The sequence below is a fragment of the Dermochelys coriacea genome, chromosome 9 (assembly GCF_009764565.3).
Source record: "Dermochelys coriacea isolate rDerCor1 chromosome 9, rDerCor1.pri.v4, whole genome shotgun sequence".
Taxonomy (NCBI): domain Eukaryota; kingdom Metazoa; phylum Chordata; order Testudines; family Dermochelyidae; genus Dermochelys; species Dermochelys coriacea.
In genome coordinates, this window is record NC_050076.1 from 62,035,895 (window position 1) to 62,054,573 (window position 18,679).

Below are 18,679 nucleotides of genomic sequence, written 5' to 3' on the forward strand. Positions count from 1 at the left end.
GATACAAACTGCAGGTTTTTCTTTTCCATGTTTGCTTTTGTGCGTAGTGTTGTCATCTGGCTGGGAGACCTAAACTACAGGCTGTGCCTCCCTGATGCTAGTGAGGTGAAAACTCTGATCAGTAAGAATGAGCTTCAGAAGCTGTTGACATATGACCAGGTAAGAGAACTTCAGCCATGTGGGTATTGGGTCATCCTGTTTTAATATATCCCTACACTTGGGAAGGCTGGCATGTATCCTGTGATGATGAGATCTAGACACGGCTCTAGGGTGTTTTTGTTTCTTGCCGTTTTAGTTCCCATTAAAAATATTAAAAAGTGTCTCTGGCCGAAAGATGTGATGTTTAGGCTGTAGGAATGTGTCTTAAAGCTTAGAGATACATGCTGCATGCTCAACAGCTCCTCTCACCAGCTCTTGAGGACAGAGCGGGAACACTGACAGAGGTCAGTCACAGCTCAGAGGGACCCTGGAAAGTGTGTTGCAGGAGCGCTGGGGGTTTCTGCCTGTAACTGAGGCCTGTGTGCTCCTCAACAAGCTGGACCTGAGTTCTGTGATGGGTTTGGGCTGTGAAGTATGTCCCTGCAGCACATTGGAAATTCTGGGGCAGCGTTAGATACATTGCAAAAAGGGGGGTTTATCCAATGAAACACAAAAGGAACAATACAATCAGGGCAGTGTCCCTTGGAGTATTTATGGTGATAGTAAATCTGACTTCATGCTGCCTCTTACTACTTAATTTCCAGGATGCTGCAGAATTTTGTATTGAAAATAAGTAACTGAATTTTTGATGCTGTTAGGGGAACTTAGGAGGTTTTGTAACTGGGAAGGAGACTTATGAGAGCTTGTTTGGCGTTGTCGGCCAAGCACATCAGCTGTAGGGTTCTGTTAAAATGACCAACAGTGAAGTAGTTAGCAATGGAGTTGCTTAACTGTCATCATTAGGTTTCAAAGTTAACGCTTGGTTGAGATGAACAGCTTGGCTCCCTTGTCTATTGGTTCATGCTGTGTACAGACTCAGGCAGGCAGCACTATGTCAGTTTGCACCTGATTTGTCTTTGCACTCAGAGCAGCTCTGTTTTGTAATGAAAGTGTCTGTCTGGGGGCACTGTTCTATGACAGAGTCCGTGGCTGTGGAGTAAAAGGGCCCTGCCTGTAACTCTGCTCTGTGGAGTTGTGAAAACTTGGCTGTTGTGCTGACAGGCTGTTCCTTTTTTGCCTTTAGTTGAATATTCAGCGGACTCATAAGAAAGCTTTTGCTGATTTCACAGAGGGAGAGATTAAATTCATCCCCACGTACAAATTTGACTCTAAAACGGACCGCTGGGATTCCAGGTAAGTCTGTTGATGGTGGCCTGTTAACCTGTGACACCAACAGCTTCCTTCCCTGGCTGAATTATTAGACTCTGATCCTTATCCTGGAAACACGCCTAGAGCCATCAGCATGACATTGAATAGCCTAGTGGATCCCTCACAAATGGACTAGACTCGTTATCTGGGATGGAGCTTTTTGCTGATGCAGAACGTCAGGGAGGCTAATGAATGAAACATACAGTTGATATTCTTCTGAGAGGTGTGGGGAATACCTCTGAGGACAGAGACACAACACACAAGGCACTTGAGGGGTTAGGAGTAAGTGCAGATAGTCTCAGAAGGAGTCAGCTTTGCTGTAGTCTGGTGGGCCTGAGGACAGAACAATCAGCCATGCCGAACTCTGGTTTAGCCTTCAGCACAGGCTCTTTGATTCCTCTACCACACAAAGGCAAGAATTATTGACAGGAAACAAAAATGATAGTCCTGTCCTGGGCTGGCACTGCAGGGTCCTCTTTCCCCCCCAGGAACTCCTGTTGCACAGGAGGTCAGACTAGATGATCAGAATGGTTCCTTCTGACCTTAGTATCTATGAATCTATGAAACTCAAGGATCACAGACCTCGCTTAGCCTCAGGGGCACCACGGGGCCTACCTGCCCCATTGCAGCCTTCTGCTGCTGTTCAGGAAAGTCTCTCTCTCTACTGGCCCCCCCCCCCCCTTACAGAATTGGGTCTTATATCTTCCAGCTGGGAATCAGACCCAATCATTAGCTGCTGCTCAGCTGGATCCCAACACCTGCCTGTTTGGCTTCTCCTTAGGCCAGGGCTTGCTGCTCCCTGGCTCTGCAGGCCCTTAAAAGGAAAGACCACCCTGCTATTCTTACCCATGCAAATTCATCTGGGGAAAGATAATCCAAAACACAGACTCGAGGACCCTGGAAAGCAGGAACAGCTGAATAGACTTTCAGCAGTGGGGGCAGTAAATTAAACTGTAGCTTGCACCGGAGTGTGGCAACAAAAGAAGCTAATGCAACTTGGGGCCACATATGCAGAAGCCTCAGGTTATGGTGATAGCCCCCACTGAGCCCATTCAACTTCTTAGCACTGTAGTACCAGCAAGATGTTAACAGGCGCTAAGAAGAGCAACCGAGTGATTGCGGGGACGACGAATAGATATGGGGCATTAAATCCATGTATATGGGCTAGCTGACAACTGGGACAGGGAGCCTAACTAGGTATTAGAAGGGTGCCACCCCCAGCGTAGGACTGTGACCCTGGGAGGGGGGCAGAGAGAGGAGAACAGAAGTAATGGGATGCAATTTCAGAATGGTAACATTTTGGATGAGGAACGTGGAGGGAGCCCTGTCACTCCAGATGCTTCTCTAGGAAGTGTGTCCTGCAAGGACCAATCTGGCTGAGGAGGGGAATGGTCAGATGGACAGGAGGACTGTCTGATTTCCTGTTAACTTGTATATCTGCAGTGGGAAGTGTCGCTTACCAGCCTGGTGCGATCGAATCCTCTGGAGAGGGGGGAACATTAATCAGCTCCGGTACCGCAGTCACATGGACCTGAAAACCAGCGACCACAAGCCAGTCAGCTCGCTGTTCCTTATCGGGGTAACTGTCACTTGATGTGCTAGGGGAGAATGCTTGGTTGAAGTTCCAAGTTAAAGGATTCATCTGCTGAAGCAAGGGATACAAACACCCATGTTTGTATTGATATAAAAGAGAGGGGGGTGAGCAGAAATGAGTAATAGCCGCTCGGCAGCTGGAGCTGGGCAGCCTCACTTACCTCAGTCTCTGCAGCAGGGGACTCACAAGAGCTGTTCTCATATGCAGCACAGGTCGGCTGTGCAGCGCCAGAGCAGCTTTGTGCCATGTTGACACAGACAATGGTTGGAGTTTACGCAGCAGACATGCAGAGTATTCAGCAGGAAGGCGCCAGCCATTGATTACTTTAACAGTGTTTCTTAGGTTCTAAGGTGTGACCCCAATGTGTCTGTCACTGGGACGGGTGCACTGAGCTGTTTGCAGCTGGCTCCTCCTCAGGGCCACGAGCTACCTGTAAACGATTGCACCCACTCCCATGATGCTGCTTCTGCTCTTCTTGGAGAAACAGGAACTCTGGGGTGCTTCTGGTTTGCCGGGGGGGAGTTGTGAATGGCTGAATATAAGCGGTGGGAGGGAAGAGACTTGAGATCCCTGGCCTGTTGGGTGGAGCCAGCATGTGTGTCCAGTATTCCTCTCCCCCACTCTCTGAACTAGGGTGGTCTCCTATACAACTCATTACTTTCTCCTCTTACCCAATCAAGCAGGCTGAAATCCTGAGGAATTTGGGGTAAGACTGCAGAGTGCCTCTGCTATTAGGTGCAGGATGGCCTTAGAGCATTTCCTGCAAATAGCAGATCCTTCCTGGTGCCCATTGGCCAGAAAAAGACACCAATACCATTACTCCAGGTATAATAACTTGCATGAAGTTACCCATGAGACTTGGGGGAGCAACTGGACGAATCTTCAGCCTTCAAAGCTTCACACGCGAAATGCCCAAGAATCTCCTCAGTTTCTGCTGCAGTTATTTACAAACCACTAAGGGAGTTTACACTCTTAAGGCCTACACCTTCAGTGAGTGTGATCTGATCTCCTGCAGGTGAAGATTGTGGATGAGCAGAGGTACCGGAGGTTGTTTGAGGATATTGTTCGTATGATGGACAGAATGGAGAATGACTTCCTTCCTTCACTGGAGCTTAGCCGGAGAGAGGTGAGAACAGAAATGGATTCCTTGTCTGCTTCCTGAAGAGCAGCAGCTGCAGAAGGACTAGAATTTCTCTAAAGGAGTCTGAGGCCCTGGTCTACACTTAAAACTTAGGCTGACCTAGCTGCATCTCTCAGGGCTGTGAAAAATGTCACGCTGTGAGTACCACCATTAGGTTGATCTAACCCCAATGTAGACACAGCTCGGTCAACAGAAGGATTCTTCTGTCAACCTAGTTACCACCTATATCGATGGAAAAACTCCTTCTGTCAGTGTAGGAAGCGTCTACGTTACGGTGTTTCAGTGGCACAGCTGCACGGCCTATAGCAGCTGTAGTGTAGACATGGCCTGGTAATGTTTTATTAAACGCCAATGTGGACAAATGTGCCAAAAACTAACTTCAGTCACTTCCCAACAACCAGGTATTGGGTTAGAAATTGTGCATTGCCCTAACCTCTCAGCAAGCACGCTGGTAGGTGTACTTACCTCCCATTGTTGATGGCGATGTGGAGTCCTTATACCTAACTACAGTTCCCTGCAGGTAATAAGTTGTTTTCTCTTTGCTCTGCAGTTTGTGTTTGAGAAAGTGAAGTTCCGGCAGCTACAGAAGGAGAAGTTCCAGATCACCAACAACGGGCAGGTCACCTGTCACTTCTTCTTCATCCCCAAACTTAATGATAGCCAGTACTGTAAACCATGGCTTCGGGCCGAGCCCTGTGAGGGGTACCTGGAGCCGAGTGAGTTTTACACACTGTCTCTGTAGTGTCTTGGCTAAGGCCACCACCATTCTGTCCTTTCCCTCTCTCCTGTTGTTTGTCACCATTCCCACCATCACGAGCCGTCTGTCTCCCTTTCCCCTTTGGATTTCTGCCTCTCTGCCCAACTTTCTCCTGTGCTCTGTGTCTGTCCATGAAGTCTCCATTGCTTTTCCACTGTGGGGTTCTACAAGTCCATGTGTGCCCTTTGCCTGTTTCAGATGAGACTGTGGACATCTCCCTGGATGTGTATGTCAGTAAGGACTCTGTGACCCTCCTAAACTCAGGGGAGGACAGAATTGAGGATATCCTTGTCCTTCACCTGGACCGAGGCAAGGATTACTTCCTCACAATCAGTGGGAGCTACTTGCCCAGCTGCTTCGGCACCTCCCTGGAGGCTCTGTGCCGAATGAGACGACCAATCCGTGAAGTTCCTGTCACCAAACTTGTCGATCTGGTAAGGAGCAGTGGACTTGAAGCTCCTGGGAACTTGCTTCCTGAGATTTGCACTGTGGTTTGTTAACCAGACACTGAACTCTCCCCCTCCTAAAAATGGCCGCATTTCCCAAGTGCTAACCTCCCTCGCTTGGGTAATGGTCCTGGCTCGCCACTTCTTCCCCTCCACATACTGCAACCTGGCTTTCCTCACGTTCCCCTAAGGACTCTTTGCTGCTCTGTGCTTTCAACCCCAACCTCTCTTGAGAGCTTCACTTCTCATATTTAACGGGATGAAAAGCTAATCCAAACCCTCATGGTCGAGTTCCCGCTGCATCTTTAGAATTGCCTGGGTTTCCTTATGGAAACCTTTATTCTAGGGGGTGCTGATTATGGTCAGCTCAGGGCACAGTGTAAGATGAGTCTGCCATTTCCAGACATTACCTCCAAGCAGTCCTGTGAGTAGCTGTTAGAGAGGCTGTCAGAAAATGCCAGAGGCTGGCCCTGATTTGGGTGCACAAGGAAATACAGGTCCTTTCCAAATGCTGCCAGTGACTTACCTGAACAAACTGTTGGGCTCTTCTAAAGCCAAAATCAATTCCCCATATTTATTCTGGCACTGGACTTATGGGGCTTGCTCTGAGGCTGAGAGCAAGCTCAGAGAGACTGATAGTAACAGACACTAGCGATAGCACCCTCAACACACTTGATGGCTTCACACCAAGCATGCACATTTGGCAGATGTGCTTGTTCTGTGTATGAGCAGAGTGATCTTTGAGTTCCTGCTATAGATACAGAGACTAAGCTGTAGGAGGTCATGAGAAGAGATCTGTTATCTCTCCGGTGTTGTTGAGTTTAGATAGTGAAACAAGCCTACTGCATCAAAAGCTTTGCACAAATTAAGGCCAACTTGAGTTGGACTGTGATCCGGAATGGAGATAATCTCTAAAAGGCAACAGGACAGAATGATTGAAGGAGGGTCTGGAAATTGGATTGGTGTGGAATAGCGAGTGTAGCTGGAGACGTGTTTGTGCATGGTTCTCTCCAGTTTTGAATGTGCTTGCAAGGGTCAGGTGATAATGATTTGTTGTGTTTTAAGAACCAGCACCATTTCTGCTGTCAGCTGGAATGCCAGTCCAGGACCCAGAGCAGCCTGTTGGAAGGTTTGCATCCACAGGAGCGGATGGTGTTCACGCAGCAAAATTGAAAAAATAAAAAAAACTGTAACTGTACTGACCACAGAAAGGGGACAGGCAAGCAGAAGGCCAGTGCCCTGATGGGACAGGCAATAAAGTGAACCACTCTCTCTGTGATGTGGCTGTCGGGTGTCACCAGAGCCTAAGATTGTTGCCTATCTCTGCTCCCAATCACCTAGTGCTGTGGAAGGGGAGCCCACTTTGTCTAGGTTTTGGGGGTTCCCGACCCCAGGTCCCCTTGGGCTTTGCTGGCTTTCCATGGTGGCTGAGGGGTCCCTATGTACACAGGCTGGAAGGTGCGGGAGAACCCTGCTAGTTGAAAGAGGAGGCGTTATCATGTAGTACTGTTAGGTTGAGGCTGACTCACTCTGGGCCTTTGGAGCATGCGTTTTCCTGCCCCTGTCTGCACAAAGTTCCTGATGGCCATCTTTAACTCACCCGCTGCCACACATACAGAAATAGTCACAGGAGAAATTGGGCAGGTCAGATTGTACAGGCACACTTGATGTTGATTGTGAAGACTCGGGGAGTGGACAGAGAAATCTTCCAGGTAGGTGCCTGTTTCCACCTCTGGCCATGGGAGTCTGCTGAGTGCTGAGCAATGCTACAAGGTCACTGGGGGTGCTCACTGGAATCCTAACAGTCCTTTACATCATGTGAGCAGCATTCCTGCTAACTGGGATCTAAATCTCCTGCTGCAGCTTTAACAGCAGTGGTGTCAGCAAAACATCTGAGAAGTAGCTGGTGGAGTCTCAGGCTTCCGAGTCTGTTTCTTTTCAGCTTAATCCTAAATCAGGTTCTTTCTGTTAATCATGCTCTCCTCCTCTCTCTCTCCCTCTCTCATCCTGCTCTCCTCTCAGGGAGAAGACAGCTTCCTAGAGAAGGTAATGCAAGCCAATGCTGGGGGGCTTTCTCAGTGGTTTTTGTTTGACTCGCTGTAAAAAATGAGAACTTAGACTTTTTTCCCATTTTCCTGGTGAGCACAGGGGGAGACTGCTGCAGAGGGAGTATTGGTGCCAGAAGGCACTGCTGTGGGCCTAGAACAGACAGGTACACTCTACAGTACTGAATTAGCCCCTGGGTGCCTTATAGTGACTCTAGTTAAGGTGGAGATGTCACCTTTCAGGTGTGTGTAATTTCCTTAGAACATTTTCTATTGTGTAAGAGATTCTCCTGACGGATCCCAATGCCCAAGGTGAATCTGTCTGCAAAATCTGACTTGGCTTTACCCCCCATGAGTGAGTTGAATCAATGCATGGGAAATGGGTTTCAGAATTGAGGAAGGTTTTTCGAAGGTTATGTTTTTCCTGGGGGAGAGGTCTCTATTAGCTGCAAAAAGAGTTTGGTGGGATGGCTTCCATCTCTGCATGTCTGTGTGGAGGCCTGGGGCTGGGGAGGGCCTTGCCAGAGCTTGAGGAAAGCCCTTAGGCACGCTTTCTGCCTGATGCTTGCCACAGTAGCAGAATGAAGCAATCTGGTTATTCTCGCAACTACCACTAGCTGAGCAGTGGCAGCAAAGCCAGGGCAGTGCTAGGAACCGTTGTTCTACATGTGCTGATTGTACTGCAGAGTCAGGGACTCAAATCCCACTGCTGCCTGAGGGAGATGAGGCAAGGAGCCACTGTCCTTCCCTCTCCCTCATTCTTCCAACTCATCCTCAGAGGATTGCCCCAGACTCTTGTTTCCTCCTGCAGCTGCTCAGAGGCTTGCTAACGTGCGAAGTTGTGCTGCTCCCTAGGCTATGCTCACAGAGCAGAGCGAACCAGGAGAGAAGGTGAGGAATCGGAGTGATCTTGTGGGACAAGAAAGCCCCTGCCTCTCGTCCAGCAGGGAGGAGGGGAACAACAGGACGACCTGTCTCCCAGGGTTGCTGACTTTGGAGCAGCTGGCTAATGGGATGAAGAAGGGAGGAAAGGAGAAATTCCTTCCTCCCTGCCAGCACAGGAGGAGAGGGCGCTCCAAGTTAGTCAGACATCTACAAGCCAAAGTGAAGAGTGCCCTGGTAGGAATCCAGTGCAGCCTGTCACCATTCCCAGCAGCAAGGGATGGACTGTGCCAGCTTTTTCAACAGGCTGCTGCTCAAGTCAGCCCAGGGCCTGTCTTTCCACCTGTTTCAAGTGCAGCCTGTCACGCTGTCTGGAGAGCTCACAAGCATGAGTGCCAACCCGAGAGCAGACTGTCCAGGAACAGGGCACAAGCCCCAATTCGTTATGTGTTCTTCAAATAGATTCACCAGCCAAATAATAAGTGTGAACTCCCGAAGCACTAGCAGCCTTTCCATGGAGTCACAGACTCCTTAGCACTCTGGTCTATCGTACCACCCCAGGCAAGCATTGCCTCTTTGATAGTCACTTTACACCAAAGATAAAGGACCAGTTACTTACCCCAGGGCAATTTGCACCGTAGATCTCATACCAAAGACAAAAAAGAAAAGGAGTACTTGTGGCACCTTAGAGACTAACAAATTATTTGAGCATAAGCTTTCGTGAGCGACAGCTCACTTCATCGGATGCATAAATTTGTTACTCTAAGGTGCCACAAGTACTCCTTTTCTTTTTTGCGAATACAGACTAACACGGCTGCTACTCTGAAATACCAAAGACAATGCTTGTCTAAACCAAGGATTTATTAACTATGAAAAAGAAATGAATTGTTTGCTTACCTGCTTTAACCTTGTATGCACATACACACAAATGAGTTACAGTCAGTTTCAAAAGCAACTTCTATAGTAAGCAGACTCTGTATGTCCTTTAGGGCTAACGCGAGCTCAGTTGTTGGGGACGCCTTGCTTAGCCTAAGGACATGCCTTCACTAGCAATGTTAAAGTGCTGCCACGGCAGCGGTTTAATGTGGCTGTGTAGTTGTGGCACCAGCGCTATAAAAAAAAATCACTTCCACGAGGGGAATAGCTCCCAGCGCTGGTGCACTGTCTACACTGGCACTTTACAGCGCTGAAACTTGCAGCGCTCAGGGAGTGTTTTTTCACCCCCTTGAGTGAGAAGGTTGCAGCACTGTAAAGTGCCAGTATAGACAAGCCCTTAGAAATCCTCACCCCTCAGAGTTCAAGCAGCAAAGAAAGGAATAATCAGTTCTCCTTAACAGGCCTTTTTATTCCCTTCCCCAACAATCAAGCTGGGATGGGATGAGGGCTTGGGCATGTCCCCTCCTCAGAACTGTGGGGGAAACAATCAACAAAGTCCTTATTCCACAATGGCCCATTTGGACACAGTAGTGCTTCGTGATGGGCAGGGGATAACAACTCTTGTGGTGAATGAGTAATTCACACTGGACAATGCTTCTCCCCTGCCTGGGGGGATTTACAGTCTGAGCAAATGTTTTAAACATTACCTTGTACCATGGGAGCAGCTGTTCTAAGTAGGATTAATACGTGCAGCATCCTACAAGCATTAAACACATTCTTGTAACAATACTATCTTTTTTAACTGTACTAACCCACAGGTGAGCCAAAGCCCAGCTATGCATTTTTCAGTGTTCAGTCTTGGCGTGAGCAGGCACCTGCCAGTGTTATGCAGCCGTCACGTCCATGTAATCCCTTAGCCCTGGTCTACAATAGGAAATTAGGTTGTTATAACTGTCTCTCAGGGGTGTGAAAAATCAACCCCCCCCAAGCAACACAGTTGAACTGCCCTAACTTCTGGTGTAGACAGCACTAGTTGATGGGAGGATCCTGTCAGGGAGGTGGAGTACCGATGCCAACAGGAGAACCCCTCCTGTCAGTGTTGGTAGTGGCTACACGGAAGCGCTACAGTGATGCAGCTGCTTGTTAAGCGTAGACGAGCCCTTAGATGGGATAAACAGCCTGTGGTGTAGATTCAGCCCTGGGATAAGGATTTCAAGCTCTGGCCTTTGCTTTGCAGGATAAAAGTTGTAGTTGAAGCATGCTCACTGCTGTCAATGTGCTGCTCCAGATCTGTGGCCCTGTGTGTTTAGAGCCATGAGAGAGATAAAGCCTTCACCTGCACACGATTTCTAGCACTGTAAAGCTAAAGCTCATTCAGACAGCCTCTGTGAAAGTGCATCCTTGATTGAGGGGAATCCCTAAGGCTGTGCATGGGAAACCCTTCCCAGCAGGTCTGGAAAAGGGCAATTGCCAAGCAAGTCCACTTGGCATTTGGGTTGCCACACGTGTGTGTATAGGACAGGGTTCGCTCTGGGTGGCAGGTGTATTCCCAGTAACAGTTCCTGCGGGTCAGCGCTGCATGCAGCTAGCGGCACTCCTCCAGGGTGATCTAAAACTGGGAACACACACTGCGGGTGAAGCCCTGTCCCTTGGGAAGTGAATAGAGAGTCCAAAGCAATGTAGTGTCTCAGCTGCTTCACATGAGTAGCAAGGAAAATGAGGCAAAGGGAGGTGCAGGCACTCTGTGCAGAGTGGAGCCTGAATATAGCTATTCACCACCAGCAGGGTGGGCATTGGGGGCACTGAATGGGGGCAGTTCAGCAGGTTGAGAACATGCATGTCAGAGTGCTAAGGGCATTAGTGAATGACTGTGCTAAACCCGCAGTCATGGGCAGCTAGCTGGGCGGGAAGGAAACAGCAGTGGGATTGAACCTGGACAAATGAAAGCCAGTACATCTGAGGGGAGGGGAGAGAACACGTGATCCAAACCAGGGATTCAGCTATAGAGCAAAACGTGCCTGACGTATGAGAGCGCGCTAGAGCTGCTAGTAAATAGCCAGTTCTGTAGCAGCCGGTGGGACCTTGGGGCTGAATGTGCAGAAGCACCATGTGGAAGGCCAGACGAAGTCTCACTACACAGCGCTTGAGCCGCCAGACAGCAGGGAGCTGGACATTCAGGATGTCAGCCTGTTAGAGTGAAGAGTAGAGCAGCAGGGCTGGATTAAAAGGAGACATTCACCGGGACTTGCAGCTATGGTGTAGGAGCTGGAGCCATCTCTCAATCCTGGGTGGGGGTAAACATCCTAGTGTGGCCCAAGGGGGTGTAATAAGGGGATGGCATTGCCCAAAGGAACAATGAGCAGGTTCTCTTCTGCTGAGAGGTGTTAGCCTGGCAGAGGCTTGGAGATGCACAGGGAGTCCCATCACCATGTCAGCAATACCTGCCCAGGACCCAGTGTGTATTGCTGGGCCCCCTTCAGCATGCTCTGGGGCAGGGGAATGCTAACTCCCTAGCTTGCAGTGATGGTGTAGACGTTTCAGTCCCAGGATATGAGAGAGACAAGGTGGGGGAAGGTCCTCTTATTGGACCAGCTTCTGTTGGTGCGAGAGAGGAGAGAGAAGCTTTCGAGCTACACAGAGCTCTTCTCAGGTTGGCTAAGTGGTTGGCTGCAATTTGCTGGTTTCCTTTCTAAGGATGGCTGATTTGAGAGCGTGAGCAGCCTCTAGGAGCAGGTGACTAGTTCTCCGCAGAAACAGGCTGGATGTAGGAGGAGAAGGATAGTGGTCTCCCAGCATGTGTCCAGCCCAGAGTGCTGTGGGTCTCCATGCCTGAAGGCGGAGCTGGGCAGGAAGTTAGATTTGGATCTTGTCTTTGGTGGGGGTGGGGTGAAGAAGAAGAGGGTTCTTTTGGGGGGAGATAGAAAAGTGCCCCCAAAAGAAGGGGGTGTTTGTGGGTGTTGCCCTTCTCCAGGTGCAGAGGGGAGTCTAGGCCATTGTCACATCTTCTGGCATCTCCTGGCATGCTGAGCTTCAGCTGGCTTGCCAGGCTTGCTCAGAGGCTGGGAACAGCATTTGGCACTAGCTGGTTTGGATGAGAGCTCTAGAGCCAAAGGTCAGCATACTGCACAGGAGCTGGCTAAAGCTCCCTCACCCTGGAGCAGCCTCATGGTAGCGCTTTGGCACGCGTTGTCTGCCCTGGGGCAGGGCAGGAGCTGGCCCTGCCAGCGGGGGATCCTCAGCATGGATACCTGCCAGAGCAGCAGAGACCTGTGCCTGTCATGGGTGGGGTTTGTAGGCTCTGGCCTGGTTGGAAATACTGCATTGAAGCCTTTTGCATTCTGGTGGAGACAGGTGGCCTGGAAGGGGGGCGGGTTTGTATTGGCCTCTCTAACGGGTTATTTTCCTGCCTAGCACATGAGCTTTTTGCATTCCCACCCTTGCTAGTAGTGGATCAGGTGATCCACGCAAGCCAGCCTGGTGTGGAGGAGGGTTAGGGTCTAGGGAAGCTGCATGGTGCAGATCTCGTGTGAGAGGGAGGCTGTGCTGTACAGGGTCCTAACAGAGTGGGCGGGGGGGAAGAGCAGAGCCTGTTGGAGTGGCAGAATTTATCTAAAGGACTCTGAGGCCCTGGTCTAGTGGGCTGGGTGCTGGGAAGGCAGGTGGGAGCTGGCTGGCCTGGGTGAATGCCGGTAGGGCGCATGCTTTCCCAGGTTCTGGTGGTGTTGGTGTCTGTGCTGTAGAGGGATTGGGGCTCCCTGACCCTGGGTCTGCTCTTTCCCACCAGGAGAAATCACTTTTGCAGATGGGCCCCTTGGACAGCGAGGATGCCAGCGAGAGACCCCTGCAGGTGCCCAAGGAGATCTGGCTGCTGGTGGACCACCTGTTCAAGTGTGCTTGCCACCAGGTGAACAGAAAGGGCATATGCCTGCACAGAGAGCTCCCCACTGTTGGTGACCAGGGGAGACACCCCGGCTCAGTGAGTCGGTAGTACTCAGACACAATTCAGGCTGGGTGTTTGCAAGGGCGAGGCTGGCTCCCCAAGGGCTTGGCCATTGTGCCTGTGCTCAGCTGCAGCCTCCCTCGGCTGCACTCTCTGCACTGCAGCTCTCGGGAGGGTGCCCTGACTGCACTGTCATTGGCAGGAGGACCTGTTCCAGACGCCTGGCATGCAGGAAGAGCTGCAGATGATCATCGACTGCCTGGACACCAGTATCCCTGAGACAATCCGTATCCTTCCCAGTGCTGAGGGTGGAGCCTGGCTCCTTGCCCCTCCCATGGAGATCCTGTTCTCTTGCCTTCCCTGGGGCAGGCTCCCTGCGGGGGGAGCTGCCTCCATCTCACCCCTCTCCAGGGAGCCACTCGAAAACACCAAAGCCACCACAGGGCCCCAGGTCAGAAGGGGAGGGAGGGTGGGGGTGTGCGCGCGCATGAGGGAGTGCAAAAGCAGAGGGGTCAGAGGGGGCAAGGGTGGCTATGGCAGAGTGTGTGTGGTTGGAGTGCATGACAGGAGTGTTGAGGTGTGCACGGCAGAGGGCGTCTGAGGGAGGGTGAGGGGTGCACACACACATGGAAGGTGCAAGGTGGAGGTGTCAGAAGGGGCAGGGGTGTTTACAGCAGGGGATGTGTGTGGGGTGCCGGAGGGGCTGGGGGTGCATACAGCAGGGTGACGGGGGGTACATGGCAGGAGTGCTGGAAGGGGCTGGGGTGTGTACAGTGGGGGGTGTGCACAGCAGGGTTGTTGGAAGGGGGTGCGTATGGCAGCGGATGTGACGGGGTGCCGGAGGGGCTGGGGGTCTGTACGGCAAGGTGTTAAGGGGGTATTGGAGGGGCTGGGGATGCGTACCGCAGGGAGTGTGGGGGGTGCCGGAGGGGGTGGGCAGGGGGTGGAGTGCATGAGAGTTGAAGGGATGCACCATAGGGGTGTACGAGTGGGCAGGGGTGTTCATGGGGCATGTTTTCAGGGGCCTCAAAGAGGGACGGGGTGTGCACAGCGGGGGTGTCGGAGGGGGCAGGGGTGCGTATGGCAAGGGGTGTGGGGGGGGTACACAGCAGAGGTCTTGGAGAGGGACGGGTGCACAGCAGGGGTCTCGGAGGGGGCAGGGGTGCATATGGCAGGGGGTGTGGGGGGTGCATAGCGGGGGTCTCGGAAGGGGCAGGGGTGCGTGTGGCAGGAGGTGTTGGAGGGGGCAGGGGTGCGTATGGCAGGGGGGGTGCACAGAGGGGGTGTCGGAGGAGGACGGGGGGTGCACAGTGGGCTGTGCTGGGCCCTGGCTGTTTGAATAGAAGGGGGTAGAGGGAAGCACAGTTGAGGAGGCTGCCTGAGGAAAGGGGGAACCCAATGCCAGAGAAGGGTGGGGAGGAGGCTGAAGAAGGGGTGGCAGTCGTGGGGGCGGCTGGGCACTGCGCAGGGCCATGCTGGAGGGGATTGCTCCTTGACTGGGTGTGGCACAGCGGGCAGCAACCACTCGGTGGCTGAGGCACTCCTCATCTTCCTGGAGGCTCTGCCGGAGCCAGTCATTTGTTACGAGCTGTATCAGCGATGCCTGGACTGTTCCCACGACAGCCGGCTGTGTCGACAGGTGTGCGCCTCCCCCCCCCGTCACAGGGTTGCTTGGGCTCCCCCCCACTGCGGTTAGCAGCACGGCCCCTGGGGCTGGAGCAGGAGCAGGATGTACCGCTGCCCCCTCACCCACCCAGGCCTTTGGCCCAAGACCCTCTCCTGGGGTGCACGGCCGGTATTCTGTGGTGGCACGTGCCTGCTGTGGGGGCTGGGGAAGCTGGCTTGGGAGGTTTGGGTCCAGCGGCTGCAGGCACATGCATCTCCTCTGACGTGCGCTTGAGGCAGGGGCTGAGACAGGAGTCCTGCTGCTGAGGAAGGACAGTGAGGCCTGGCAGGTGGTATTGGGCATCCCGGAGCTGTGCTGTTCCAGGGGGACACACGCAGCCTGATCTGGACCGGCAGGAAGGGCCGTAGCAGACTGTGGGTGTGGGGGAAGGAGGAACGCGTGCTGCTGGGGAAACTTACCTTCCCCCCCTTGCAGGTGATTTCTCACCTGCCCCGGTGTCACCGCAACGTCTTCCGCTACCTGATGGCGTTCTTGCGGGAGCTCCTGAAATACTCAGAGGACAACAATGTCAGTGCCAATATGATCGGTAAGAGCCCAGCCTGCCCCCGCGCCTGCTGCCATCGTGCAGTGTCCGCACAAGCCCTTGCCTGCATGTCTAATGCAGGATTTTGCCTGTCTTTGCAGCCACCCTGTTCACCAGCCTCCTCCTGCGGCCTCCGCCCAACCTGATGTTGAAACAGACTCCACAAGATCGCCAGCGTGCCATCAGCTTCCTCCTGGGCTTCCTGCTCGGCGGGGACGAGGAGTGACCTCCCTGCCCACAGTGTTGATGCGTGGGACCCACTGCTGGTGGTTTGGTGAGGGCCAGGCCCACCCCATAGCCCTTGAGGGGGTATGGGAGAAGTCTCTAAGCTATGCTATGGTCGTGTTTATCTTCAGAAAGGAAGTGGCCTCCCATCCTTCCCCCTGCTGCACCTACGCTGCAGAGGACTTGTACGCTCATCACACTGCCACCCAAGCCAGAGCCCTCCAAGGGACGGGGTTGAGCGTGAGCCTGGCTCTCTGGGGGCTGTGCTAGTTCATCCCCCAGCATCCCTTCCCTGGCAGTGGACTTATTTATGGCAAGGGCAGACCAGGAGCTCCCCGAGGGCCTGGAGGTTGGCCATGGTATCCCCTGGCTGGACTCTGCTGCTCTATGTGTATATGTATGTGCACATACTGACAACTGTGTGTCTTGCCAGCTGCGCAAAGGGGCTTCCCCAAGTGTGCATCCCTGGTCTTGGGTCCTGTGTGTGCCAGCAGCAGCACTGAAAGGGTTAATCAGTCCTTTGGCCTCTCCAGTCCCTTCAGGGCTGCCTGGCCTTTCTTCTGTGCTCTATGGTTTGTGTGATGCAACCCCTGCCCCTGCATTGCTCACTCTGCCCCTCCCCCAAGCAGGGCAGCCTTACTGTGGCTTGTTGGCACCTGGTCCAGTGCTGGGGCAGTGAGCATGGGGACCCTGGCCCAACTTCCTTCTGGGGTGCCAGTGGGGTTGCTGGTGGAATTATGGGGAAGGCTCACTGGGGAAGGCTGCAGGGAAGGGGGGGTGTCTGCATAGTCGGGTTGTGGGGAGCAGTTTAGTCTCCCGTGGGAACAGGGGGAGGGCTCAGCCTCCTGGGGGTGTGCTGGGGTAGCTCAGTGGGACTGTGGGCATTTGGCAGGGCTGCCGATTCTCTGGCAGGTCAGAACGCTGCAGCCTCCTCAATGCTCGCCCGTGGCGCCCTCCAGCCCTCTGCTGTCAGCCACCGAGGAGGGGATCCCCCTTCCTGTGTGTGGCGCTGGCTGTGCCCCAGCCCTGTGCTTTCTGCTACAGTTGAGCCCGGCACCTCACTCCTGCCTGTGCATGCTGGGTTCACTGCTGTCTGTGCAGAGCCCTTGCCCTGCTCTCCAAGGGGACGGAAGATTTTAGGCTCTTTGGCACTTGTTCCCTTTTTTGTGCTGGTGCTCACCTAAAGCTGAGACCTAGGAGGGGAGGGAGGACGTGCCATGTGCCCTGCCCGGTGCCTGGGGAAGAGACTAGTTGCAGGCTTACATCCTTCTACACTGCTCTGTTCCCTAGTGCTCACCCCTCTGCTGCTCCGTTTCCCCCGGGCAGGGAGGAAGGGCTGAAATGCTGGGGGGTTGGTGCTGCTCCCAGTACCAGTGCTGGTGGGGTTCTCCCAGCTGTGTGCTTCCTGTCTGTGTCTGAGGCTGGGGGGGAGGTGGGGGTGCATGGGTCTTAGTGCAGAACACTAAGACCTGCCAGCTTTGGCCACAGGCCCAGCCTGGCAGCTCCAGCACCAGGAGCTGAGATGTGGGCCGGAGCCACAGCAGAAAGGAACCTCAGGGCCCAGGCAGCTCAGTAGTTTGGGGGGAGGGAGTGGGTCCTGGTCAGCAGCAGGCCCTGGGGGTTCAGTGGCTCTGGTAAGTGTCTGGAGGAAGATTCCCCTCTCTCCCCCCCCCCATTCTCTCTCTCTCTCTACCAGGAGAGGGGAAGGCCCATGTTCCCCCCCCACACCCCAAGGGAGGGCTCTGCACTCAGGCTATCCTGTGGGGCTCTCCCCTCCGTTTCCTGTGCTGCTCTGTGCGTTGTCCTGTTGCTCGGAGCTGCCCGGGGCTCCTATACCTTGGGCTGTTTCTTTTTTATTACATAATTTATTAGAAAACTGTTTCTTCCAAATAAACCTCCATTGTGCAATGAGTAAAGTGGTGTCACGAGCTCCCAGACCTGCCTTTCCCCGTGCTGCCCAGTGGGGCAGTAAGTGCTTTGGGCTCTCCTAGGGCAGCAGCTCGGAGCTGCACATTGTCCCCAGGCCTACATGGCATGCAAGGGGCTTATGCTTACTGCTGCCGCCAATGGTACCTGCTTGCGGAACCTGCAGCCTGGCCCAGCCTGGGAGCTGGGATGGTGTTGGGGTGTCTGCCAGCTCACCTCTACACCATGCAGCAGGGTGCCCATGCTAAGGCTTGGGCCTCGCCGTCCAGCTGGTATCCCAGACAGTGGAGGAGGCTGAAGGTAGCTGATCTGAACTGGAGCACTCCCTAGGTCAGGCTATGGAGTTGGCACCTCCAGGCAGGGCCTCAGGACTGGCTCCACCACTGTCACTCAATACTGCCAGCAGCAGCTGTGCTTTCTGAGATAGGAAACCTTCCAGGCGTTGGGAGAGAATGGCTGTCAGGCAGCCCAGTTGGGGGTTCCCAGCAAGCACGGTGCTGTGGCTGACTTGGGCACTTAGCGGAGCTGGCCTTGCAGCATGCTCCAGCCTCTAGCGTGCTCCTGCTCCAGGCCACTCTACTGTGAAAGGGATCCCCAAGGTCTGCTCCTGAGCCTGTCCCTGCCCCAAAGAAGGGGGCTGAGATCCAGCTGCATGGCAGGAGCTCCCATGTGCCACCCGCTTCCCAGCACCTTGTTGCTCCCCTCTCTCCCAGGACTATGTCCTCATGAAACTGCCCTGCAAACCTGCCCTGCTCCCCAGCAGCAAGGAGGGCAAAGTGCAGGTGCTATAGGTGTGGGGTGGGGAGCCTCCACACAACAGCTGGAGGCAGGAATCCTGGCACTGTGCGCCCATCCTCACCAAGGCAAAAGTGCCTGAGTAGGGGGAATAACTACCTTAGCCTCCTCTCCCGCTGCCTGTAGTTCAGACAGATGGGGGCTTTGGCTGTGCGCAGACCACTCTGCAAAGGCGAGGCCAGGTGCCTCCTACAGGGATCACTGAGTGGTCTGGGCACTTGCTAGCTAGCATCCCCTATTGGCTGGGATGTGACCCACACCCACCCACTGTCCCCTGCGGGGACCAGATAAGCTTTATCTACACATCTGCTCTGTATCTGGGTATGGCCTGTGGCAAGTGGTCTCAGCTCTCTGCCATGGCTGCGGCACTTGGCACTGCCTCACGGGCCCTGCCATCTCTCCCCATTGCCAACCCCTTTCAGCCATGCAGAGAACCTAGCAAAGATGCCATGTTGGGCTGACCTGCACTGAGCCAGCAGCCTCTGCACCAGGGCT

General features: G+C 53.5%; 1 protein-coding gene across 7 annotated transcripts in view; it reads left to right on the top strand.

The window, feature by feature from the left end:
* The window catches only part of OCRL (OCRL inositol polyphosphate-5-phosphatase), a 29,692-nt gene extending 12,313 nt beyond the window's left edge, over positions 1 to 17,379 (top strand). For 3 of the 7 annotated variants that reach the window (XM_038415940.2, XM_038415941.2, XM_038415943.2), the window contains 12 exons: positions 48 to 159; positions 1,223 to 1,332; positions 2,791 to 2,926; positions 3,957 to 4,067; positions 4,633 to 4,798; positions 5,038 to 5,273; positions 7,308 to 7,331; positions 12,873 to 12,992; positions 13,231 to 13,315; positions 14,540 to 14,667; positions 15,130 to 15,241; positions 15,340 to 17,379. In XM_038415940.2, coding sequence (XP_038271868.1) covers positions 48 to 159; positions 1,223 to 1,332; positions 2,791 to 2,926; positions 3,957 to 4,067; positions 4,633 to 4,798; positions 5,038 to 5,273; positions 7,308 to 7,331; positions 12,873 to 12,992; positions 13,231 to 13,315; positions 14,540 to 14,667; positions 15,130 to 15,241; positions 15,340 to 15,464 — 1,465 coding nt within the window. In that variant the 3' untranslated portion in view covers positions 15,465 to 17,379. Of the gene's footprint in view, positions 1 to 47; positions 160 to 1,222; positions 1,333 to 2,790; positions 2,927 to 3,956; positions 4,068 to 4,632; positions 4,799 to 5,037; positions 5,274 to 7,307; positions 7,332 to 12,872; positions 12,993 to 13,230; positions 13,316 to 14,539; positions 14,668 to 15,129; positions 15,242 to 15,319 lie in introns of all 7 variants that reach the window. The other 4 variants (XM_043492038.1, XM_043492039.1, XM_038415944.2 and 1 more) reach the window with 2 other exon arrangements.
* The last annotated feature ends 1,300 nt before the right edge of the window (positions 17,380 to 18,679 follow it).